We start from the raw sequence: 26,127 nt of genomic DNA on the forward strand, positions 1-26,127 counted from the left end.
CAGTATAGTCACAGAGCTTTACTATCATCTGTATACTTTCTAATTTTAAAATATTTTTATCACCACAAAGGAAAAAGCCATACCTGTTAGTAGTTGCTCTCCATTTCCCCTTCTCTCAGGCTCTGCTGCTGCTGCTAAGTCGCTTCAGTCGTGTCCGATTCTGTGCGACCCCATAGACGGCAGCCCACCAGGCTCCCCCGTCCCTGGGATTCTCCAGGCAAGAACACTGGAGTGGGTTGCCATTTCCTTCTCCAATGCATGAAACTAAAAAGTGAAAGTGAAGTCGCTCAGTCGTGTACGACTCTTTGCAACCCCATGGACTGCAGCCTTCCAGGCTCCTCCATCCATGGGATTTTCTAGGCAAGAGTACTGGAGTGGGGTGCCATTGCCTTCTCTCGGGCTCTAGAAAGCACTAATCTACTTTCTATCTCTAAGGATTTACCTGTTTCTAGATACTTCATATAAATAAAGTAATATGATACAATATGTAGTCTTTTGTAACTGATTTCTTTCACTTAGTATTAATGGTTTCAAAATTCATGACTCAGTTCTTTTTCCTTTTATGGCCAAATAATATTCCATTGTATGGATATATCATGTTTTGCTGTCTGTCCATCAGTTGATGGACATTTAGATGTTTTTACCTTTTGACTATTGTGAATAGTGTTCCTATGAACCCTCATGTACAAATTTTTATTTGAATACCTGTTCTCAGCTATTTTGAGTTTTACTTAGGAGTGGAATTGCTGGGTACTGTTGTAACTGTATCTTAAACATTTTGAGGCGTTGATAAACTTTTTTTTTTTTTAAACTTTACAATATTGTATTAGTTTTGCCAAACATCAAAATGAATCCGCCACAGGTATACCCGTGCTCCCCATCCTGAACCCTCCTCCCTCCTCCCTCCCCATACCCTCCCTCTGGGCCGTCCCAGTGCACCAGCCCCAAGCATCCAGAATCGTTCATCGAACCTGGACTGGCGACTCATCTCATACATGATATTACACATGTTTCAATGCCATTCTCCCAAATCTCCCCACCCTCTCCCTCTCCCACAGAGTCCACAAGACTGATCTATACATCAGTGTCTCTTTTGCTGTCTCGTACACAGGGTTATTGTTACCATCTTTCTAAATTCCATATATATGCGTTAGTATACTGTATTGGTGTTTTTCTTTCTGGCTTACTTCACTCTGTATAATAGGTTCCAGTTTCATCCACCTCATTAGAACTGATTCAAATGTATTCTTTTTAATGGCTGAGTAATACTCCATTGTGTATCTGTAACACAGCTTTCTTATCCATTCATCTGCTGATGGGCATCTAGGTTGCTTCCATGTCCTGGCTATTATAAACAGTGCTGCGATGAACATTGGGGTACACATGTCTCTTTCCCTTCTGGTTTCCTCAGTGTGTATGCCCAGCAGTGGGATTGCTGGATCATAAGGCAGTTCTATTTCCAGTTTTTTAAGGAATCTCCACACTGTTCTCCATAGTGGCTGTACTAGTTTGCATTCCCACCAACAGTGTAAGAGGGTTCCCTTTTCTCCACACCCTCTCCAGCATTTATTGCTTGTAGACTTTTGGATTGCAGCCATTCTGACTGGCGTGAAATGGTACCTCATAGTGGTTTTGATTTGCATTTTTCTGATAATGAGTGATGTTGAGCATCTTTTCATGTGTTTGTTAGCCATCTGTGTGTCTTCTTTGGAGAAATGTCTATTTAGTTCTTTGGCCCATTTTTTGATTGGGTCATTTATTTTTCTGGAGTTGAGCTGTAGGAGTTGCTTGTATATTTTTGAGATTAGTTGTTTGTCAGTTGCTTCATTTGCTACAGGCCAGTATCACTGATAAACATAGATGCAAAAATCCTTAACAAAATTCTAGCAACAGAATTCTAGCAATCAGAATTCAACAACACATTAAAAGGATCATACACCATGACCAAGTGGGCTTTATCCCAGGGATGCAAGGATTCTTCAATATCTGCAAATCAATCAATGTAATACACCACATTAACAAATTGAAAAATAAAAACCATATGATTATCTCAATAGATGCAGAGAAAGCCTTTGACAAAATTCAACATCCATTTATGATAAAAACTCTCCAGAAAGCAGGAATAGAAGGAACATACCTCAACATAATAAAAGCTATATATGACAAACCCACAGCAAACATTATCCTCAATGGTGAAAAATTGAAAGCATTTCCTCTAAAGTCAGGAACAAGACAAGGGTGCCCACTTTCACCATTACTATTCAACATAGTTTTTGAAGTTTTAGCCACAGCAATCAGAGCAGAAAAAGAAATAAAAGGAATCCAAATTGGAAAAGAAGAAGTAAAACTCTCACTATTTGCAGATGACATGATCCTCTACATAGAAAACCCTAAAGACTCCACCAGAAAATTACTAGAACTAATCAATGATTATAGTAAAGTTGCAGGATATAAAATCAATACACAGAAATCCCTTGCATTCCTATACACTAATAATGAGACAACAGAAAGAGAAATTAAGGAAACAATTCCATTCACCATTGCAACAGAAAGAATAAAATACTTAGGAATGTATCTACCTAAAGAAACTAAAGACCTATATATTGAAAACTATAAAACACTGGTGAAAGAAATCAAAGAGGACACTAATAGTTGGAGAAATATACCATGTTCATGGATTGGAAGAATCAATATAGTGAAAATGAGTATACTACCCAAAGCAATTTATAGATTCAATGCAATCCCTATCAAGCTACCAACGGTATTCTTCACAGAGCTAGAACAAATAATTTCACAATTTGTATGGAAATACAAAAAACCTCGAATAGCCAAAGCTATCTTGAGAAAGAAGAATGGAACTGGAGGAATCAACCTACCTGACTTCAGGCTCTATTACAAAGCCACAGTTATCAAGACAGTATGGTACTGGCACAAAGACAGAATATTGATCAATGGAACAAAATAGAAAGCCCAGAGATAAATCCACGCACATATGGACACCTTATCTTTGACAAAGGAGGCAAGAATATACAATGGATTAAAGACAATCTCTTTAACAAGTGGTGCTGGGAAAACTGGTCAACCACTTGTAAAAGAATGAAACTAGAACACTTTCTAACACCATACACAAAAATAAACTCAAAATGGATTAAAGATCTCAACGTAAGACCAGAAACTATAAAACTCCTAGAGGAGAACATAGGCAAAACACTCTCCGACATACATCACAGCAGGATCCTCTATGACCCACCTCCCAGAATATTGGAAATAAAAGCAAAAATAAACATATGGGACCTAATTAAACTTAAAAGTTCTGCACAACAAAGAAAACTATTAGCAAGGTGAAAAGGCAGCCCTCAGAATGGGAGAAAATAATAGCAAATGAGAAACTTTTTTAAATTGGCTGTGCCATTTTTCAATTCCACCAGAAATGAATGAGGATTTCAATTTCTGCACATCTTAGTCAATACTTGCTATTTTCCACTTTATTTTAGACCTCTTAGTGTTTGTGAAATTTGTCTTATGGTTTTGATTTGCATATTTTAATGCACTTACTGGTCATTTGTATATCTTTTTAGAGAAATGTCTATCAAAGCCTCTGCCCATTTTTCAGTTAGATTGCTTGGGGTTTTGTTATTGAGTTGTAAGAGTTATTTATACATTCTAATACAAGGATGTATATGATTTGCAAGTATTTTCTCCCATCCTGTAGATTGTCTTTTCATGTTTAATTACATTTTGGCATATATATTCTGGGAATGGAATATGGATTTTTTTAAAGCAGGAATCTGATATGAAATAAAACCCTACTAAAGCAAGAATTTAATGAATATGCAAAACAAGGTGCATATAAATATAAGGTGTTTATTGATGTAAGAAGGAAATAGAGATTGCCTATAATCAAGGTGCCTCAAGAGCACTTGATTGGTAACAGATCATTGAGAGCTGAAACAAAGAAAAAGATCTGTATTTTCCTTCTCTTTGTATTTTGCTTTGGAATAAAGGAGTACAAAGTGCAATGGTCAGAAAATTAATCCAGGAATGATAAGAAAACAACAGTCTTCTCTCTAATTAAACAAGCAGAACTAGTTAATTTCCTCTGCCAGATCAGAGAACACACAAGTTTTACCATGACCCCAGGGGCAGAAGTACTAATACAAATAGTCATGTGTTTCCTTAATAAACACAGCACCTGCTCTACTCTAGGCATTGGGTTAGGAAATGAGAATGTAGGAAACAAGACAAGTACAAGTAAGGGTCTATTCACACATAGTTGGAAATACCTAGAGTAAAGCAACTCCAACTAGGAGTAGAGGTTGGGGAGTCACACAAGACTCCAACACTTAGTAATCTAAGAAGCACTCCCACATTCCACAAATGTTTATTGAGCGTGTCATACATGCTAAGCATGGCATGGCACAAGGCTCCAGAGACATAAAACCAAGCAGCTCACAAGCTAGCAGAGAATCACACAGACGAATGAAGAAGTACAAAGTAGCATGTGCCGGAATGAAACTGCACAAAGCAGGAATCTTAAATTGATCACTGATGTATGCCAAGTACCTAGACTAGAGCTGGTTGCATGGCTGGTATCAGTACTTAGTAATATTTGATGAATGAGTGAAATCAGGTGCAGAAGAGGAACAGATCCAGACCAGGAGTAGGCCATTCTCTTATTTAAGCCCCAAAGGCAAATCATAATGAAAGATTTGTTACTGTTCTCACCCCACTGGAAACAGAGGCTCAGGAAGTGTAAGGGACATGCCCAGCCTGCTACAGGTTATAAATGCTGGAAGCCAGCGCATCACCAGCATGTAAATGCTGCATCACCAAAGCACAGTACCCAAACTTATTAGACGATAGCCAATGAAAGAGACCAGTGACTCTGTGTCTAAATTTGTTCCTCCCTGAAACAAACATCCAGTTTTGGGAACATGCAAGGAAGTTCAGGAAATTCCTAACTGAAGCAAAAATATGGGCATTTGGACACATTTCAGAGTTGACCTGGGCTCCTGTCTAGAGCTAAGATCCTTAGCTTCTTCATGGTAAGCTTTACCTCTTGGGTAAAGCAGACCCAACAGGCTGAGGGAATTAATTCATTTGAATATTCATTTATTAATAGAAATAGAAAAATGAGTAAAACACAGTTCCCAAAATCAAGATAGTAGCCATCTAGGCAAGGAGATGAGACAGGTGCAAGTGATTTTAAGTTTCAATATTCTAAGTAATATAACAAATAAATCACATCATAGGAAGACAGAAAAAGGAGCAGTAGCTTCTGGGTGACAATATAAAAATGTTTCAGGACTTCCCTGGTGGTCCAGTGGTTAAGAGTCCACCTGCCAATGCAGAGACACAGGTTCGATCCCTGGTCCAGGAAGATCCCACATGCCTCGGGGCGACTAAGCCTGTGTGCCGCAACTACTGAAGCCTGAGAGCCCTAGAGCCTGTGCTCCCCAGCAAGAGAAGCCACCATAAGGAGACGGTCAAGCTCTGAAACTAGAGACTAGCCCTAGCTCGCCGCACCTAGAGAAAGTCTATGCACAGCAGCAAAGAGCCCGCGCAGCCAAAAATAAAGTTTTTTGTGTTTTTTTTTTTTTTTAATTTCATGGAGGAGATAGTATTTGAACTTGAACTTAGAGAAAGTATAGGACTCTGATAGATAAAGATAGGGAAACACTTCAGCCAGAGGGACCAGCCAGAGCAAATACACGGAGGCAGACAAGGTGAGAGCAGGGCCATGGACTGACGATTATCTTAGTTTGGGGTGCAGAAGGCATGATAGCATGCAAATGAGGAAGACAGAAACGGGAGAGCCAGGTTACAGAGGCCGTGCATACATCTGCCCCAGTGAGATCAGGCTGAATTCCAAGAAACCAGGGGTCCTGAGAGAGACACACGTTTGTTTGTTTGTCTTGTAAGCATTGTGGAGACAGGGAGATGAGTTCAGAAGATACATAAAAGTGGGTGCCCAGCAAACAGCACCAGTGCCTGGACGAGGGAAACAGCCATCTGGAGTAAGAGGGAAGGACAACACGAGAGACGCTGCAGAAGCCCACACCGTCTGTCTTAGTGACGGATGGGGCGTCTGCATGTGTGCGTGCTGGGGAAAGTGTAGGACTAGCGTTGGATTTTGTTTGTTCTCTAATTTATGTTTTATTGTTTTGTTTTGGGCTTTTTTGTTCTGGTTTTTCTCCTTTAGCGTTTGTCTTTTGTTTTTTTAGTACCTGGAAGTTCATCCTCATTCCTAAAGAAAAGTGATTTAAATCCGAAACTTATTCTGATACTCATTGGCCAGGGCAACATTCTGAGTAAGGGCGCATGGTAGGTGTGGCCCTTCAACATGCTCCTTCCTCAGCCCCATGCTCCTCCTCAGCTGTGCATCCAGTCCAGTAGCATCATCTCCCTCTGTCTAAGCTGGGACTCGCCAGCACAGGGTGGGGAGTTGTTCCCAAGCATGAGGGCCCTTGACCACCATAACTGGCAGAACATTTGGTGAAGGACCCAGTTCTGCCATGCCAGGAATCTTCCAGAAACCATTTATTTGTCCTCTGATACTAAACAGAGCAGCCTGGTGGACTACAGCCCACGGAGTTCCAAAAGAGTCGGACACGAAACACCTAAGCACTCATTGCATTGTTTGTGTTCCGTCGTTTGGTGTCTTGCTTGTCAGAGTAATGCAGGAACTACAGAAATGCTCCATCCAGTCTTGTCCAGCGGGAGGCCAGTAAAAAAACCAAAGTACATCTTTTCCTTTCTACAAGGAAAAAAGTGAAAGTGAAAGTCACTCAGTCACGTCCGACTCCTTGTGACCCCATGGACTATACAGTCCTTAGAATTCTCCTGGCCAGAATACTGGAGTAGGTAGCTGTTCCCTTCTCCAGGGGATCTTCCCAACCCAGAGACCCAACCCAGGTCTCCCACATTGCAGGCAGGTTCTTTACCAGTTGAATCACAAGGGAAACGCAAGAATACTGGAGTGGGTAGTCTACCCCTTCTCCAGCAAATCTTCCCGACCCAGAAATTGAACCGGGGTCTGCTACGTTGCAGGTGGATTCTTTACCAACTGACCTACCAGGGAATCCCTCCTTTCTATAATAACTTTGTCTAAAAAAATCATACTTCTGTAAGATGGAAACCACTTTAAGCAACATAAGAAAAATATCTCAAGTATAATTTGCCTCTTTGTTCATTTTTCTCAAGTCCCTGTCTCTGCTTATGAGCTTGGCATCTTAATAAGTCACTTAGTTTTTCCTCTAGAATTACTGATGATCCTTTCTCCACAATCAGCCCTCCTCTTCCTCACTTGATGAAGAAATAGGAGAAAAGGAAAAACAAAACAAGATTTTTAGACCATATGTCTTGAACATCTTTACGGCCACCTTACCTTTCAAGTGAAATGACTTCTAGCATAAATAGCTTGCTGTATGTGTATATATATATATTCTCTGTGTGTGTGTGTGTGTGTATACATACTATGCATGGTAATATCTGAGAAAATTAACTGTGTATGATATGAGTGTGTGCCAGAGTCACATAAGTTTAGAACTGGAGAACTTCTATAAAGATAAAACATGTGTGTATTGAAATCCCAAAACCAATTTAAAGGACAGATTTGAGACTCATTCCACCACACTTTGGTTTCTACTTGCTTGAACTTTGATAGGACTGCAAATGTATTTGTCTGATCTCATAAAGAACTGGAAAGTAGACTTGCAAAAATTGACTAAAAGCAAAGACTCATAAAAAAAAAATGTTTTTTAAATAACAACAAAAAAAGAGAAAATCCCGGATGTCAAAAACTAATACTCTAAAAGTTTGTATTTTGTGTCTTCACAGAATTCTCCCAAACTCTTTTGCCCTAAAAACAGAAGCTTTGACATAGACGCCATCTACAGTGTAATAGATGATGCCAAGCAATACGTGTACATCGCAGTCATGGACTACCTGCCTATCTCCAGCACAAGCACCAAAAGGTCAGTGAGTGTGTTCTTAGAACCTGGGCTCCAGGGCCAGGCACGAAACTGAGAACCACAGGAAAAACATCCTGGACACTGGGATGCTCTCAAGTCACAGAAGGTTGCATGTTCACATCTCAGTGTATATTTGCAGCTCACCCAGAATGCATCTCCTCCCTCAGTCCATTTTAAGGACTCAGGGTCTCATCCCATAAATTACTACCTCAGTAATTTACATTATAAGCATGACAGCAACTTTAGATTGAAGATTGGGTTGTGATTTGAAAATTATTTGGAAAAATAAAATAAATTAAAAATTATTAGAAAGACATTTTTTTAAGTTATCAGTTGACATGTGCCTGAAGGGCATACCGAAACTAAGTAGGTCTGCCAAGATTTTCTTTAAAAGAGGCATCACTTTGTTGTACTCATGTTGGTCTTCCTTAAATGCTAAATTTTCATACTGTCTTTTTCACTTACAGGAGAAGCAAACTTAAAATATATATGTTCTCAGTCAATCCATCCATCTGTAAGAGGAACATAGCATTTTAAAATTCAGAGTATTTTTAATATTCATCACTGTGCAAGTGTGGAAATACTTGGAATAAACAGGAGCAGAATTTATGCCCCTAAATCATTGCATGCATAAATGCATCCCTAGGACCCAAGTATTTCCCACTTTTGCTTTCTTGCTGGGAATGCAGAGTTTGGGTGCTTGTAAATGTTTTGAATAATCCAGTTAACCCAGGAAAAATTTCCAAAGTGCACATTTCTAGGAGTACAACCTGACACCTTTTAAATTTGGAAAATTACAATTTCAAATTAACTATTTTGCTGAGGTTAAGTAATTTCATGTGCCCTATATTGCTTGAATATTGCTCATATTGCCAACCTCACATATGCATAATATACAATTTCTTTATGCAAATGACTTTAAAATTGCAAAAGATGTGTTTCTCCCAGAAAGTGATTACCCCTAATGATGGTCAAAAGGATTTTAGGCTGCAAGATACACATTATTAAGACACTTTTGCTTAAAATATTGTGCACCCTTTGAACATTCATGGATTTTTTTCCCCACATACTTTCATTTTTTCAATCCCTCCATTTCATGTTTTGCCCATTTATTGTTTATTTGATTTTAGATTTGTTTTAGACTTCAGCTTCTCTTTGGGAAGAATTTGAAGCAATAGATTTTGCCTGATTTTCCAATTATTCCAAAGGAGAGTAAGGTTAAGTTTATGACTTATTAGGTTGGGATAATAATTTCATAGGATTGACATAACCTTCATTTCATGAAGTTCCTTCGAACAAACAAAATTAAGATCCTTCGTAGCCAAGGGGGAAGGCATAAGCATGGATAATCTAAAATATCTTGGAAATATAATGAGGAAAGAGATTGTGCACCAGCCACAGAGCAATGCAGAGTCAAAGAGGAGGTCTCTCAATGGGAAAGATTTGCATTTTTTTTTTTCGCAAATGAAGAAGGTAGAGAAGGAAAAAAGTGAAAGTCAAGGATCCCATTCTTTGAGACTCCTTGGACAGAGTTGCTTGAGTTTTCCAGGCAAGCATATTGGAGTGGGTTGCCATTCCCTCTCAAGGGGATCTTCCCTATCCAGGGATCGAAGCTAAGTCTCCTGCATTGCAGGCAGAATCTTTACCATCTGAGCCACCAGGGAAGGCTCCAGGGAGAAGATGAGGCTATTCTCAGGAAGGAATGACTAACCAAATGCAGCTGCAGAGGGCCAAGAAAACAGCTAAGGGAGAAGGAGAAGGATACCTTATCCTCTGAATTAGAGGGAAGGGGATAAGGATGTGTGTGCCATCAGGGTAGAAAGTTGAGGAGAACCATGACCAAGACCCCCAATTTTGTGAATGAAAGAAAGAACAAGTTTCTCTAGGGTGGGGTAACAGAATAATTACAAAAGATACAGGAGGTGGAACTAACCCAATACAAGGATAGAGGTTGACAGATGGTATTGAGAACCCTGAAGGTTGAGATGACTTTTTCCAGTAGTCCTCAGCTTTATGACTATAGCAATACATGAAAGGAATAACTGTACTGATCTAGGATTTAGATTCTGCAAAAAGACAAGGGAAGGGAAAGGAGCAACTATCCTTCAGGTAATCAGAACTGAAACTAGGCTGTCAGGGAAAGGAGACCAGGAGGAGCTGATGCATCAGGAAAAAGTAGAGGGATCTTAGATCTGGGGCCCACACAGGTGAAAAGTGAACATGTTAGTTTCTCAGTCATGTCCGACTCTTTGTGACCCCATGGACTGTAGCCCACCAGGCTTTTCCGTCCATGGGATTTCCCAAGCAAGAATACTGGAGTGGGTTGCCATTTCCTTTTTCCAGGGGATCTTCCTGACCCAGCGATCGAACCCAGGTCTCCTGCATTGCAGGCAGATTCTTTAGCATCTAAGCCACCAGGGAAGCCCACACAGGTGAAAGGGCAGGTACAAATAAGAGAGTGAAAGAACTTGATGGACAGGAGTCTGAGGTCAGATATAAAGAGGAGACCTTTGGAGGTAAAATTATTACTCACAGGCTAAGGTTTTGAATAATATATCATTATTCTAAATAATGAATTGGCCTAGAATTAAGCAAAGATTTGTATGAATAAACAGAAGGTCTACAAATTACAGGATTAAAGAGAGAGCAATTTGAGATTTGTCATTAACATGGGAAAGCTTATTGTTTTTGTTTTTTAACATGAGAACTAAGTTACAGTTCTGAAAGAAGCACTGTGTGTGCTGGGGGAGCAGAGGCTGGCTCCTAAATCAGGTGGACAGGTTGTGGTGGGAAATACACAGCAGGACTTTAGCAGAAACTGTGGCCTAGGAAAGAGTCGAGATTTAGTTGAAGTAAAAAGTTAAGAATTCAGGGAAAAGGCTAAACCTACAGGGGAAACTCTTTGCCTGATGAAGGCTAAACCTACAGGGGAAACTGTTCCAAGGTCCCAGAGTAGTGGAGGGGCTTGGCAAGAAGAGACCAAGACAGTTTGGAAATAAGAGTGTGGGAAGCTTGGATAAGCAGAGCAAGATCTCATTTGGGGAGCACTTTTCAAAGAAGAGAGGTTTAAGAAGCATTTGAAGATGACAGAGTGCTCAAGGATCCTAACTGGAATTCTTATGGAAAGTTGATTCTTCTTACACATTTGAACTGATATCCAAGTAAAGTTGGAGGTGTGTGAGGGTGGCATGCGGTAGTGGTCAGTATGCCTGTGCCCTCAGCCCACACAACCCGAGGCCCTGATAGGAAACCTCATTTTAGGTAGGATCGTACCTGCCTAAAGCACCATTTCTCAATGTTCTAACCCAGGAGACGAGCATTTTATCAACATATCCTCAAGGTTATTTATATTATAGATTAGAGGCTGATTTAATCTATAATATAAATGATCAAGTAATGATTCAGTTAATGTCAGTGCTCTCTGTAGTCTAGTAAATTTCTTTCCCCAAAGTAACTGATTTTCTTTATCTATACGGATATTATTTCTACAGTATTTATATTATAGATTAGAGGCTGATCTAATCTATAATATAAATGATCACATAGTGACCAAGTTAATATCAATGTTCTCTGTAGTCTAATAAATTTCTTTCTCCAAACTAATTTTCTTTTATTTTATCTTTATGGATATTATTTCTACAGGATTTATAAATTAGAGGCTGATTTAATCTGTAATATAAATGATCACATAATGATCAAGTTAATGTCAGTGTTCTCTGCGGTCTAGTAATTTTTTTTTCCCCGAAAACAAAATAATTTTCTTTATTTTATCTGTATGAATATTATTTCTACAGGACTTACTGGCCAGACTTGGACGGGAAAATCAGAGAAGCATTAGTTCTGCGGAGCGTCAAAGTTCGACTCCTTATAAGCTTCTGGAAGGAAACTGACCCCCTCACATTTAACTTTATTTCATCTCTTAAAGCTATTTGCACTGAAATAGCCAACTGCAGTTTGAAAGTTGTAAGTATTGTATTGACTGAGCTATTAAAATCTAATTTTCTTCATGCATCTGTGAAAGCTATAAGCATACACATGTGCTTCCAATCAGAACTAGGACAACAGTCTTTGAGAGTGAAAAATACCTCAAAAAGTAGGTTGAGTAGTTTTTCGAGATAATCATCAGATCAGATCAGATCAGTCGCTCAGTCGTGTCCAACTCTTTGCGACCCCATGAATCGCAGCACACCAGGCCTCCCTGTCCATCACCAACTCCCGGAGTTCACTCAGACTCACGTCCATCGAGTCAGTGATGCCATCCAGCCATCTCATCCTCTGTCGTCCCCTTCTCCTCCTGCCCCCAATCCCTCCCAGCATCAGAGTCTTTTCCAATGAGTCAACTCTTCGCATGAGGTGGCCAAAGTACTGGAGTTTCAGCTTCAGTATCATTCCTTCCAAAGAAATCCCAGGGCTGATCTCCTTCAGAATGGACTGGTTGGATCTCCTTGCAGTCCAAGGGACTCTCAAGAGTCTTCTCCAACACCACAGTTCAAAAGCATGAATTCTTCGGCGCTCAGCCTTCTTCACAGTCCAACTCTCACATCCATACATGCCCACAGGAAAAACCATAGCCTTGACTAGACGAACCTTTGTTGGCAAAGTATCTCCCCCCAAAAAAGGAGACTAGAACCCAAGTTTCCTGGTACCAGCCTAGCCCTCTTTATCCACACTTTCAGTTGCATCCTCTCCATTTTGTTTGAACTTCCTCCTTCATCTACTGTTCTTATTTGTAAGATAGTGAGCAGCAGAGCCTTGGAACATGCACCAGTGCAGACTTCCCCAGCCTGGGATCCTGTCCTTGTTCCAGGTCCCTCAGGCCATGTGCTGATCCAACTCTGCATCCTGTGAGGGAGGCAGGGTTGAGGATTCATACGATTCTAAACGTGCTAGCTCTCTAGCTCATCTTTTACTCTCCTCTGGTCCACACATGTAGCATCCTTATCCTCCCCTCAGGGCCCTTGTACATGTTCTTTCCTCTCCTACAGCACTCTTCTCCATGCTTTACCTGATTCATGCCCACTAATCCTTTAGATCTCAGCTTTCCCCAACCTCCACTGTGGACATTCAACAAATGTATACTGAGACCTCTTCTAAGTAATAAAGTTTTGCACCATGCATGAAGCATTCAGGGACCCAGATGACACAGGCTCCACTGTAAACTTTGATACATGGCTTCCAAGACTGCCTTGAGCCTCAATACCCCAAAGCCAGTCAGAGGAAGAGAAATATTGGAGGAGTGCACAGGAGGCCCTTAAAGGGAAAGTCGCTCAGTCGTGTCTGACTCTTTGTGACCCCATGGACTATACAGTCCATGGAATTCTCCAGGTCAGAATACTGGAATGGGTAGCCTTTCCCTTCTCCAGAGGATCTTCGCAATCCAGGAATCAAACCCAGGTCTCCCACAGTGCAGGCGGATTATTTACCAGCTGAGCCACAAGGGAAGCCCTATGAATTAGGCCTAGAGGAGGTGAAATCCCTGTAGCCTTCATTCTCTGAAGGACAGACAGTCTCTCCATACTCAGCAAGGCCCCAGATGTCAAAGCATCAGAATATAGAAAATAAGACAAAGGTAATACAAGCAGAGGCAGAAGAGAGTACCTGGGGCCTATGGCACATGATGCATTTGCTCCAATGTCCTCTTTTGACTTCCTCTCAGAACCACTCAGCTGTCTCCACCAACCCCTTTCCTGACCCCACTGCACGCCTGCCACTGAGGCACTGTCAGCTGAAATCTCTGGCATGAAATGTTAAGGATTCTTATTTAAGTCTTACAAGAAATTGCAAGGAAAGTAGAATCCATCATTTTTAACCTCTACAGTATTTACTCAGCTTCATCTTTTTGAACACTCATGGTCACATTACTTGAATAAAGCGAACATTAATAGTTTCCTGCTGGACATTTTTTAAAACAGAGACTTCAATCTCTGTATAAGCCAGGCCATGCATTTCTAAGCATCAAGATAAGCATAGATGAGAAAGAATCTTATGGCCCCAATGCCAAGACCACAAATAGATGAAGAGCTTTTCTAACAAAAGTGAAAGTTGGGATCTTGCACATAGCATGTCTTCAGGAGCTTAGGAGCACTGATAAAGCAGATAGCCTGGTAATCCTCATCCTTAGATGAGTATGCACCCTCACCCCTGGCTTTGTGAGTTTGTATCCATGAGGTGGCTCGTGGAAAGACATAGCACTCACCAAGCTTTCCTAGTTAAATGAAGGTTTTTTAAATAAATTAACAAGTCACTTTTGAAATGTCTTTGCTGTCACCTACAGCATGTTAGATGTCTAAAAATATGTCAGTGAATACAATATGATCTCTGATGTCATCTTCAGTTCAGTTCAGTTCAGTTGCTCAGTCATATCCGACTCTTTGCGACCCCATGAATCACAGCATGCCAGGCCTCCCTGTCCATCACCAACTCCCGGAGTTCATTCAAACTCACGTCCATCGAGTCAGTGATGCCATCCAACCATCTCATCCTCTGTCATCCCCTTCTCCTCCTGCCCCCAATCCCTCCCAGCATCAGAGTCTTTTCCAATGAGTCAACTCTTCGCATGAGGTGGCCAAAATACTGGAGTTTCAGCTTCAGCATCATTCCTTCCAAAGAAATCCCAGGGCTGATCTCCTTCAGAATGGACTGGTTGGATCTCCTTGCAGTCCAAGGGACTCTCAAGAGTCTTCTCCAACACCACAATTCAAAAGCATCAATTCTTCGGCGCTCAGCCTTCTTCACAGTCCAACTCTCACATCCATACATGACCACTGCAAAAACCATAGCCTTGACTAGACAGACCTTTGTTGGCAAAGTAATGTCTCTGCTTTTGAATATGCTATCTAGGTTGGTCATAACTTTCCTTCCAAGGAGTAAGTGTCTTTTAATTTCATGGCTGCAGTCACCATCTGCAGTGATTTTGGAGCCCCCAAAATAAAGGCTGACACTGTTTCCACTGTTTCCCCATCTATTTCCCATGAAGCAATGGGACTGGATGCCATGATCTTTGTTTTCTGAATGTTGAGCTTTAAGCCAACTTTTTCACTCTCCACTTTCACTTTCATCAAGAGGCTTTTTAGTTCCTCTTCACTTTCTGCTATAGTCCCCCAGAAAGATCTGTTTTCCCTCTTTTGGGTCATTGTCAACTCTCTGGAGGAAATGGGCTCTCAGTCAAGCCTTAAGCTGTGATGCCATCACTGACTTAAATTAGGATGCATAATTTATTCTTTCTCAAATTTTTCTTGATTCTATAGTAATATCTTCCTCAGAAGGAACGAGCCTATTGTACAGACAGGTATTGTGATAGAAAATCCAAGCAGAATGATTGCTGGCTGTTAATTAGTTTCATGTGACCACACAAGTGTAAAACCATGACATAAGAGCATTCACAGGTTATTAAGTCCATCTGAAGAGTCCACCAAGGCTATATGTGAACCCATCAAATCTGACACAGATTTTGCAGAAGATAGGAACTGAGGAAATAGGGTGATCCAGGCTACATTGCCTGTGATCATGGTAATATGGCAGTAGGAGAACCTTCCTCTGGAATGTGCAATAGAAAATTCTTAGGTGGTAGATTTAGACCTGTGTACCATTGATCTCAAGGGTTCTACCAAAAAAAAAACCAAAATAGATTAGAATTTTCAGGGCTGGAAGGGACCTTAGAGATCGCTTAGCTTATCATTCCTTTCTCAATCTGTGTGTATGTGTGCATGCTCAGTCATGTCCAACTCTTTGTAACCCCCATGGATTGTAGCCCACCAGGGTCCTCTGTCCATGGGATTTTCCAGGCAAAAAACGGGAAAAACCAACTCTCATTATTTCCCCAAACCAAATTTTGACACTTACAGTTTTGAAACTATAATGATATCTCCATTTTCAGGTATCATATCATTTTTTCTCTCTGCATCTTCTCTCCTTCAAACACACATGATTCTACAACTGTAAGACATTCTGGAAAGATTCCATGCAGTTTTGAAAATGTTCAATGTTTTTCAATATGGAGGAGATCTGAGGTCCTAACCTTAATGGTGTCTTCTGTGAACTCAGTCACAGTTTAAGCCTCATCTGAGCACTTGCCCATTTCAGCAGGTTCCTGAAGCCACTCCAGATGTCATTCACATCTCTTAGCACCCCATCCCCATTCCAGCTGAACTAGAGTGCTGCTTTTGGATCACATTAGAATTGAAATTCAGGACCTGAAGGTGTGATTTTTTTTTTTTTTTTTAGTTGCTTATTAAAAGAGTTTGTAGACGGAGGTGTTTAGATGGAAACTATTTGTTCTTTGGGCAAAACCTTTTTTTGACCTTTAGAAATCCCCAGTCAATTCAGCTAGTCATTGACATGGGCTTGCTGCTTCTTATAAGATATGCAGCATGTAGGAAATCAGTTCATTGGCATGCTTGACAGAAAGCACCCTGAGGCATAGTTAAAATGTCAGTGCACCCTGATGAATAAGATGATAAGAATTAAACAACTTCTGGCCTTCTCCCTGTTGAAAGAATGAATTTTATGTTCATTTTATTGCTTAAAAGCGTTAATTACAGACCTGGATGAGCATGTTCATTTTCTCTCTGGTTGCCTATATGGATTTGAGACCAAAAATAGCTTCAGCTATATGAAGTAACAAGATTGCAGTTTTAATAACTCAGTATGAGGTCTATTGCTGATCTTTGGATAAGAAAGCTTTTTGTGTTTGAACAAAATCAAAAATGCTCTCTATATTCACCTGTTTATTTATATACTTATTGTCTTACAGAAATTCTTTGATCTGGAAAGAGAGAATGCTTGCATTAGAAAAGAACAAAGGAACCACACCTTCCCTAGATTAAACCGCAACAAGTACATGGTGACGGACGGCGCAGCTTATATTGGTAGGTGTCAGGGCTGTGAGGCTCCTCAGGGGACCATGCAGGTTAGTGGTGACCCAGCTGCACTCTGGTGTACCCCATGGTGAGGAAGCCCCTGCCAGTGAATGGGAGGCCCCAAGGTCAGGAAACAAGAGAGTGAGGGCAAAGAGCTTTTCAACCAAACATCTCATCTGTGGCTTGGTTCATAGAGCAGGAGACCATACAGGATGTCTTCTCATAAGTGTTTTGCAGAAATTCCATGGTCCATTTGTCTTATTTTGTGCTTAGTCACTCAGTTGTGTCCAACTCATTGTGACCCCATGGACTGTAGTCTACCAGGCTCCTCTGTCCATGGGATTCTCCAGGTAAGAATACTGGAGTGGGTTGCCATGCCCTTCTCCAGCGGATCTTCCCCACCCAGAAAATGAACTGGGGTCTCCTGTATTGCAGGCAGATTCTTTACCAGCTGAACTACCAGGGAAGCTCGATAGGCGGGAAATTCGATGGTTCATCAAAGGCCAGTCCTGGCACTAGAATGAACCCAGAGCTCATTTCCTACCCACCATACCACAGCCAGTCTGTATGAGTAATAGGGAAGCAGACCATTGAAATTTGATGTCCAAATGAACACTGTCTGTGCAATAATCCTATGCCTGCCATTTTTTAAATAGCTAACTTTGGACAACTTACTTAAGCTCTCTAAAACTCAGTTCTCTCATCTGTAAAAGGGGGTTGACTAGTTTCTGCCTCATAGGATGGTGTTTAATTAGGATAATATGTACAAAGCACCTTGCACAATTACAGCACCTAACACATAGATGATACCTGATTCATATTAGCTATTATTATTAAGGTAATAAAGCTCCAGACACAGAAACAATATGTTATTGGTTTATTATTTACTAAGGGGTCAAATCTAGTCTACTTTCCCATGGCCTGTATGGGTCCAGGGTAACCTTTTTACTCATTCTGTCACAGGCAGGGTGGAAGTTATTATCTATAAAATGAAGGGGCATAGATCACAAAATAGCTGGAATGGTTTTTACAATGTCCAAATGAAGTAGCAGAGTCAAAGCAGAAAAGAAAAGCACAGGTGTGGAATAAAGGAATATGAAATTTGCATTATTTTTTCCAAAGTCAGTCAGTAAATAGAAAATATGCCCTTTTAACTTTGTAAAGCACCTTACTTTCTTTGATTCTCTTAGCAACAATGTCAATAGGGAAGGCAGCTTTAATCACCTACAGTTTAGAAATAAGGAAATTGGGCCATAAAATATGAAATGAATTAAACATACAGATGTAAGGGGGAAGATTTTAGAGCTAAGTTTCAAATGCCGGGCATCCAGACCCCTCACCCCTGTAGCCCTTCAGAAGTCACTGTCGTCGGCCCCTGGAGACACTGCCTCCTGTGTCAGTGTAGAGATGATCTGTCTTTTCCCATTTGGAATAGTTGTGTGTCTTATTAGTAGAATAGAGTATTGGAATTTTTTAAAATGTATGTCATTCCAGTTCTAGAATATGAGAACATTGTTTTGTTCATGTTGTCCCTCTCAGTGACACAAGGTGTGATAATTTAGATTTTCTCTTGTTCATCAAGGCATGGAGAATAGAATGAAATGAGCTTCTTTTTAAACAAGTGACGTAAGCAGACTCAGATGTGTTTAGTCCAAAGTGGGAACCTCTGGTTCAATATTGGGAAACAGGAAACACAGAGATGGATTAAGTTTTGGGCACAGTGGGAGATTAGAACTCAAATCTGAATATTTTACCTGCAGAGTTTACGTAAAGTAAATTGTTGTACGCACACTCAGCAGTGACATGTGCTTATATCCAAATACTCTTTATAATGAATTAAGAAAGTGTGTTGGAGTCAGACAAATCTCTGATTTCAAGCCCTGACACAAGACAGAAGATGATAGAATCACACAGTCTCTCTGAGTCTCTGCAAAGCCTCTATTTCCTTATCTTTAAATAAGGGGGATAATAACACCCACCCTTTGGTGGTGGTATGAGGATTGAATGAGATAATATATGAAAAGCTCCCAACACTGTCACTGCTCTGTCTACCAGATTCTTAGCAAAGACTGATTCCTGAGTCTCTCCCTTGTTTCCCTATAAGGCATTTTTAAAATAGACTTTGGTTTTTGTTTAAAGTTTAGGTTCACAGCAAAACTGTGCAGAAGGCACAGAGATTTCCTATATACCCCCATCCCTACACGTGCACAGTGTCCCCCATGGCCAACATCCCTCACCAGAGTGCTGCATTTGTCACAGCTGATGAACTTACACTGACACATGTTCATCATTTACATTAGGGTTCTTTCTTTGTGCTGTACATTCTGTGGCTTTCAATAAGTTATAAAGACATGCATCTGCCATTATAGTATTATATAGAGTAGTTTCGCTGCCCTAAAATCCTATGTGCTCCACCTATTCATTTCTACACCATCCTGGCAACCACTGATTTTTTTTTTTTAACTATCTGCATAGTGTTGTCGTTTTCAAAATATATAGTTGCAATCATATAGTGTGTAGCCTTTTACGATTGGCTTCTTTCACGTAGTGATATGCATTTAAGGTGCTTCCATGTCATTTCATGGCTTGATAACTCATTTCTTTTTACTGCTGAATAATATTCCATTTTATGTTACCTTCTCTGGAGAAGGGAATGGCAACCCACTCCAGTATTCTTGCCTGGAGAATCCCATGGACAGAGGAGCCTGATGGGCTATAGTCCATAGGGTCGCAAAGAGTTGGACGTGACTGAGCGACAAACATACATTCCCTTCTAGGAGTTTTATAATTGGTAGGCTACAGTCCACAGGGTTGCAGAGTTGGACACGACTGAGCGACTTCACACACACACACACACACACACACACAGATTTTACATTTAGGTATGATCACATTTTGAGTTACATTTTGTGAAGGGTATAAGATCTGGGTCTAGACTTTTTTTTACATGTGGCTGTCCAGTTCTTCTAACATCATTTGTTGAAAACACTGTTTTTGCTCTATTGTATTGCCTTTGCTCCTTCATCATGATTGGTTGACTCTATTTATGGGGGTGTATTTTGTGGTTCTTTATTATAATACATTTTTAAATGAGTACATTTTACACATAGCATCTTCAGTTCAGTTCAGTTCAGTTGCTCAGTCATGTCCGATTCTTTGTGACCCCATGAACTGCAGCACACCAGGCCTCCCTGTCCATCACCAACTCCCGGAGTCCACTCAAACCCATGTCCGTCGAGTCAGTGATGCCATCCAACCATCTCATCCTCTGTCGTCCCCTTCTCCTCCTGCCCTCAATCTTTCCCAGCATCAGGGTCTTTTCAAATGAGTCAGTTCTTTGCATCAGGAGGCCAAAGTATTCGAGTTTCAGCTTCAACATCTGTCCTACCAATGAACACCCAGGACTGATATCCTTTAGGATGGAATGGTTGGATCTCCTTGCAGTCCAAGGGACTCTCAAGAGTCTTCTCCAATACACCACATAGCATCTTAGCAAAATTTTAATTCCCTAGAATGAAGCATAGTTCTAATATAAAAATGCTTAAAGAGCATAAAGAGGGAAAATTCACTGATAATTTAAATAATTATCAGCATATTCTGAAAATCTCTTAAAAGTCACTCAAATACCTGCTGAGAATGCTGAATAAAGAAAAATCCACACAAGACCTTGCATGGAATTATAGTTCCATTAAATGCTCTGAAGGCTTACAGAAGACTCCCCAGACAGTATCATATCTCTACTTTAAATTCTCCAGAGTATATTTGAGTCAAGCTTGGCAAAGTTGTTTGAAAGATTTTGATTATTTACATATTATATCCTGTGAGTTCATTTGCACCCTCACAGGGTATTCCTGAGGGTAGTTCCCCAACTCTCTTGACATTTGGGGCCTCAGTATGCATTCTAGAAGCTGAAATGGCAGTCTCAAAAACAGCTGGGTAAAACAGCTTCCAAACTGAAAAATTACTGAAGCATGTATGTGATTTTGAGGTTTAACCCAGCCATCAGGAGATGAAAGGTAGGAAAACAATCACCTAGTGTAGAAATGCCCCGTAGACCTTTAGGGCTGTGATTCCTGAGAACAGACTAATTAAAACTCTTGAGAATCAATAAAGATGCAGAATCTTGGCTCCATCCTTTGTATTAAAGGAAAAAAGCTGAATTTTGCAGAATAAGATTTCAAAGTCTTGTCACTTCTCTCCCATCATCTTGCCCCGCTCCACGTTGCCCCCAAAGCATATGCATGTTTCTTTCAAACAGTGAGATATGCAAATGAATGGAGCAGAGATCTCAGCGTGGCCTGATGCACCAACCCTGGGAGCTGACGAAGTCTAGGGCGAAGAGCACAGTTAGCACAAAGCAAGTACGCCTTTCAAATCAGAGGTGACATGAAACAGAAGTTAAGTGTGGGCTGTGGAGTCAGACCTGGCTTTTGAACATCAACTGTGGAATTTTTTCACTTCCACCTTGGACAGATTACTAAACTTTTCTGTGCCTTAATTTACTCATCAATACAGTGAAGTTAATATTGTCACCTCACAGGACTGCAGTGAATATCAAATGAGATAATGTTATGAGATAACAAATTACTGCCCTTGGTCTAATGCCTGGCACTTAAGTCATAAGATGAGATTTTAGTGTCTTCTCAAGAAGTCTTTGAAAAGTGTGCAAGAATGCTAGAGTCTCATTTATAGAATGACTAGAAGGTGCCATCTCCCAACAGGTTCCAGAATAACTCTAAGCCTAGAGTAGCTACTGATCCTCTCCTTAGAGGCTGAGGCCTATGTTTACCTAGCCTGAGCATTTGCACAAAACTTAAGCCCCTGAGCATGGTCTGAGAGCACATGGTCCAAAACACACCAACAGCGAAGGGAGTCCCTGTGCAGACCCTAACACAGTCATAAACCATTCGGCAAGGAGCTTGCTAATTTATAGCAATAAAATTGAGTCAACGTTGTGTCTTTTTGGAGAAGGAAATGGCAAACCCACTCCACTACCCATGCCTGGAAAATTCCGTGGGCTACAATCCATGGGGTCGCAAAAAGTCAGACACAAATGAGCGACTTCACTTTCACTTGTATGTCTTTTTAAAAAAACATTCATTTATTTATTTATTTTTGGCTGCGCTGGGTCTTCATTGCTACACATGGGCTTTTTCTAGTTGTGGAGAGTGGGGGCTAACCTCTAGCTGTGGTGTGTGGGCTTCTCATTGCCGTGGCTTCTCTTGTTGTGGAGCATGGGCTCTTGGGCATGTGGGCATTGGCAATTACTGCAGGGGGCTCAGTAGCTGTAGCCCACAGGCTTAGTTGCCCCATGGTATGTGGGTTCTTCCCAGACCAGGGATCGAACCAGTGTCCCTTGCATTGCAAGGCAGATTCTTAACCACTAGACCACTAAGGAAGCCCCCATAGTTATGTCTATCATGAAGCTATTGAAAGCATCATTGTAGTGTTTGTGTGGAGTAGGCTGAGATATTAAGAGAGAGAGGGGGGAGTTCCTTCTCCATGCTGATAATATTTGACTTAGAGGAATAAACTTAAGGAGTCAAATGGAGGAGGAAGGAATCACCTTCCAGTATTCCAGGCAGTGCCATACAGAAAAGGGAGTTGATATGTGAATGAGCTCCAGGGAGTAGGGGAGGGGCCAAAGAACGAGAACTATAGAGGAACAGACATTGACTCTCTCTATGGGTGTCCCTTCTCCCAGAAGCTTCTCCCACAGATGGCTGCAGGGCCTTAGGTCAAGGACACCCAGGGACCATGATCTCAACATCTTTCAACCAATGCTCCTGCAAGATGCCTGAGAAGCCACTGAGGAAAAGGAAAGTCAACCTATGTATTTAAAAGCCTTCAGTTCACTTGTGGAACTAGCTCTGAACCAAAGAGGACAGTGGTAATTTGTGAAATAACTTTGTCAGTCTTGACATGGCTAAATTTTTATTGGTGAGAATGATGCTTTGTTTATGGTATTGAAGATAGCTTATGGAGTCTAGGAGACCTGGATAAACCATTTAACTATGTGAAGTTGGGCAAATTTATTCACCTCTTTGAGCCTTCAAACTGTGGTACTGGAGAAGACTCTTCAGAGTCCCTTGGACTACAAGGAGATCAAATTAGTTGATGCTAAAGAAAACCAACCCTGAATATTCATTGGAAGGACTGATGGTAAAGCTGAAGTTCTAATACTTTAGCCACCTGATGTGAAGAGCTGACTCACTGGAAAAGACCCTGATGCTGGGAAAGATTGAAGGCAACCAAAGAAGAAGGGCAGCAGGGTATGAGATGGTTAGACAGCATCATCGACTCAACGGACATGAATTTGAGCAAAGTCTGGGAGATAGTGAAGGACAGGGAAGCCTGGTGTGCTGCAGTCCATGGGATCACAAAGAGTCAGACACGACTGAGTTACTTTCACTTTCAGTTACTTTCAGCTTCTTTCAAGATTAGTCTGTTGACTTCCTAATCCCTCAGAATATGACTTTATTTGGAGACAGGGTCCTTACAGAGAATATCAAGTTAAGGTGAGGTTCATTAGGGTGGTTTCTCATCCAGTTTGACTGGTGTCCTTATGCAAGAGGAAAATTTGGACACAGAGATATATGCAGAAAGGAGACAATGTAAGGAGACACAGGGAGGAGATGGCCATCTACAAGCCAAGGAGAGAGGCCTGGAACAGACCCTGCTTTCACAGCCTTCAAAAGGAACCAACCTGCCAATACGTTGACCTTGAACTTTCAGCCTCCAGAACTGTGGACATTTAGCCTCCGGTCTGTTCTACTTTGTTACAGCAGACCTAGTAAATTAATACACCAGCTATACCAGCAGTCACTCTGGGGCACCTGCTGTTGCAACAACTTCCCTGATTCCTGGGCTAAGAAGCCTGATTCTGGGACTGGGAATTGACTCACAGCCCAGGCAAGGAGTGTTTTGTGTGTTTGGTTAAAAACTGGTTCTCCTTCTCTGGCCTCAACTTTTTCTTTGATGTGAAAGCTTCTGAGCATTGTAATTAGTGCCTCTCATTTGTACATATGGATTAGATGTGTCTCTTTGAGAAGGGAGGAAATGTTCACAGGATGTTTAAGTGTATTCCTATATATTTTAAATGTTGTTATATTTAGTGTACCTTGTGAACATCAATAAGAAATAACATTACCCAAAAAAAGAACATCAAATTTCCTGTTTCCAGTTTCAAGTTGAGCAAAGCTGAAGAAAATGCCAAAATAATATGCAAATATTAATGTGCCATATGTAAGCCTTCTTGGATTTTTTTATGAGCTGTCAACACAATTCAGTCTCCCTGTCACTGTTCCCGGGTGTTTTTTGTTTGTTTGTGTTTTGTTTTTTTAATAGAATCTGCTTTCTATTTCTTTAAATGGAGAATATTCCCCAGTGGAATATTAACTCTTCACCTTCATTTCCTTTGTCTTTTGCAGGAAATTTTGACTGGGTGGGGAATGACTTCACCCAGAATGCTGGCACAGGCCTTGTTATCAACCAAGCAGATGTGAGGAACAACACAAGCATCATTAAGCAACTCAAGGATGTGTTTGAGAGGGACTGGTACTCGCCCTATGCCAGAACCTTGCAGCCCACCAAGCAACCCAACTGCTCAAGCCTCTTCAGACTCAGACTCCCCTCAAACAAAACTGCCATGTACAACGCAAGTGGGAAGGACCCCTAGAGTGTGTAGTCTGAATGAACAAACTTACGGGACATCTTGTATTTCACATTTATATATATATATATGTATACAAAAACAAAGACTTGAGGAGAGAAAAACAATTTAATATGTCTTTTTTAGGGGAAAAGCACACACAAAAATATTCTCTGAACGACATGTAATAACTAACAATATCTTAGCCGCGTGTACACTAAACTTAAGAATTTTGTATTTGTTACTTCTGACAGAGAATGTCATTTTGGCTTGGAGGTTAGTTTTTACGTTTGCATACAAATTTTAAGACTTTGATGCCTCTTCCTTTCTAGTTTTAGAACTTTTTCTGCTGACCACCTGGTCCGTTCTTAGGAAGCTTAGCATGAGGTAAGCTCTTTAACACCATTCTGAGAACTGCTGACGCAGAGGAGCGTGAGGATTTTGTCCGGGAGAAGGGACTGATCAAGCCAAGTATTTGTCCTTGGAAACCATTTCCAAGACCTCTATAGTCATGTAACCATGAACAGCTTACATCTCATGCTCATCTTCAACACACTTGAAAAATACCCTTTTTGCCTCCTTCTGCATTTTTTCCAATACCATGGCTTTTATTTTCTATCATTTTCTCTTCTCACAAAAAGTTATATAGCACCCCTATATTCACCTAAACATTAGTTCCAAGTATGATTGTATCTTTTGAAAATGTATGAATTGTTCAGAATGAATGCAAAATGTAAAAAGCAGTCTTTAATTTTCACCTTTCAACTGCACTTTTCCCTACCAAATTGATATTTTAAAACCACAGCCAACAATGTGTATCCTTTCTCTCAAGCTCAGAAAAATTATGTAGCCACCTGCTAATATCCAGCAAGCTATTCAGTCTGCATTATAAGAATAAAGTAGTTTTTCACATTTTTGTTTAGTTTATGGTGTTTAAAAGTAGATTTTAATTTCTTTATAATCCTTTGCTGTTAAGAGTATGCCAGCAAACATTTATAGAGCTATTTAATATATCTTCTGCTATTTAATATACCAAATGCTTTTCAGAGAAATGCAATTTAAATACTGTGCTTAACATATTTTACTAAGAAACAAAAATATTGGATTATTGTTCTAGTATGTCCTTGTGTTGTTGTTTTATATCTATACAATGTGTGCGCTCAGTCATGTCCAACTCTGTTCAAGCCCATGGACTGTAGCCCACCAGGCTCCTCTGTCCATGGAATTTTCCAGGCAAGAATACTGGAGTGGGTTGCCATTTCCTACTGCAGGGGATTTTCCTGATTCAGGGATCGAACCCATGTCTCTTGCATCTCCTGCATTGGCAGGCTGATTCTTCACCACTGCGCCACCTGGGAAGCCCATAACTGTATGATATATAACCCTATATTAATGGAGACTGTTGCACTAGAGATAGGCATGGCCTAATCAGAGCCCAGAGCAGGTGCCCTTCAGGACGTCTAGCCTTAATGTCGCTCCTGACCCTCCCTGGCCTGGGAACAGAGTCCTGCACTTCTTGGTCTTGGGTTTCTATTGATAATGTAGGGACATTAATAATCACCTACCTCGCAAAGATGTTGTCACAGAAGAAAATGTTTTTAACTTGTTTTGAAATCAAAAGAACCTATATAAATGCTAAGCATTA

At 40.7% G+C, this 26,127-nt stretch overlaps 1 protein-coding gene across 3 annotated transcripts in view; it reads left to right on the forward strand.

Annotated features, from left to right (window-relative positions):
* PLD5 (phospholipase D family member 5) overlaps positions 1-25,396 on the forward strand; it is a 424,211-nt gene extending 398,815 nt beyond the window's left edge. For 2 of the 3 annotated variants that reach the window (XM_059875556.1, XM_010813167.2), the window contains 4 exons: positions 7,840-7,976; positions 11,768-11,936; positions 16,726-16,840; positions 24,262-25,396. In XM_059875556.1, the coding sequence (XP_059731539.1) occupies positions 7,840-7,976; positions 11,768-11,936; positions 16,726-16,840; positions 24,262-24,509 (669 nt within the window). In that variant the 3' untranslated portion in view covers positions 24,510-25,396. The remainder of the gene's footprint in view (positions 1-7,839; positions 7,977-11,767; positions 11,937-16,725; positions 16,841-24,261) is intronic. The other variant, NM_001205378.1, reaches the window with a different exon arrangement.
* The last annotated feature ends 731 nt before the right edge of the window (positions 25,397-26,127 follow it).

Source organism: Bos taurus, chromosome 16 (genome assembly GCF_002263795.3).
Source record: "Bos taurus isolate L1 Dominette 01449 registration number 42190680 breed Hereford chromosome 16, ARS-UCD2.0, whole genome shotgun sequence".
NCBI classification, from domain to species: Eukaryota; Metazoa; Chordata; class Mammalia; order Artiodactyla; family Bovidae; genus Bos; species Bos taurus.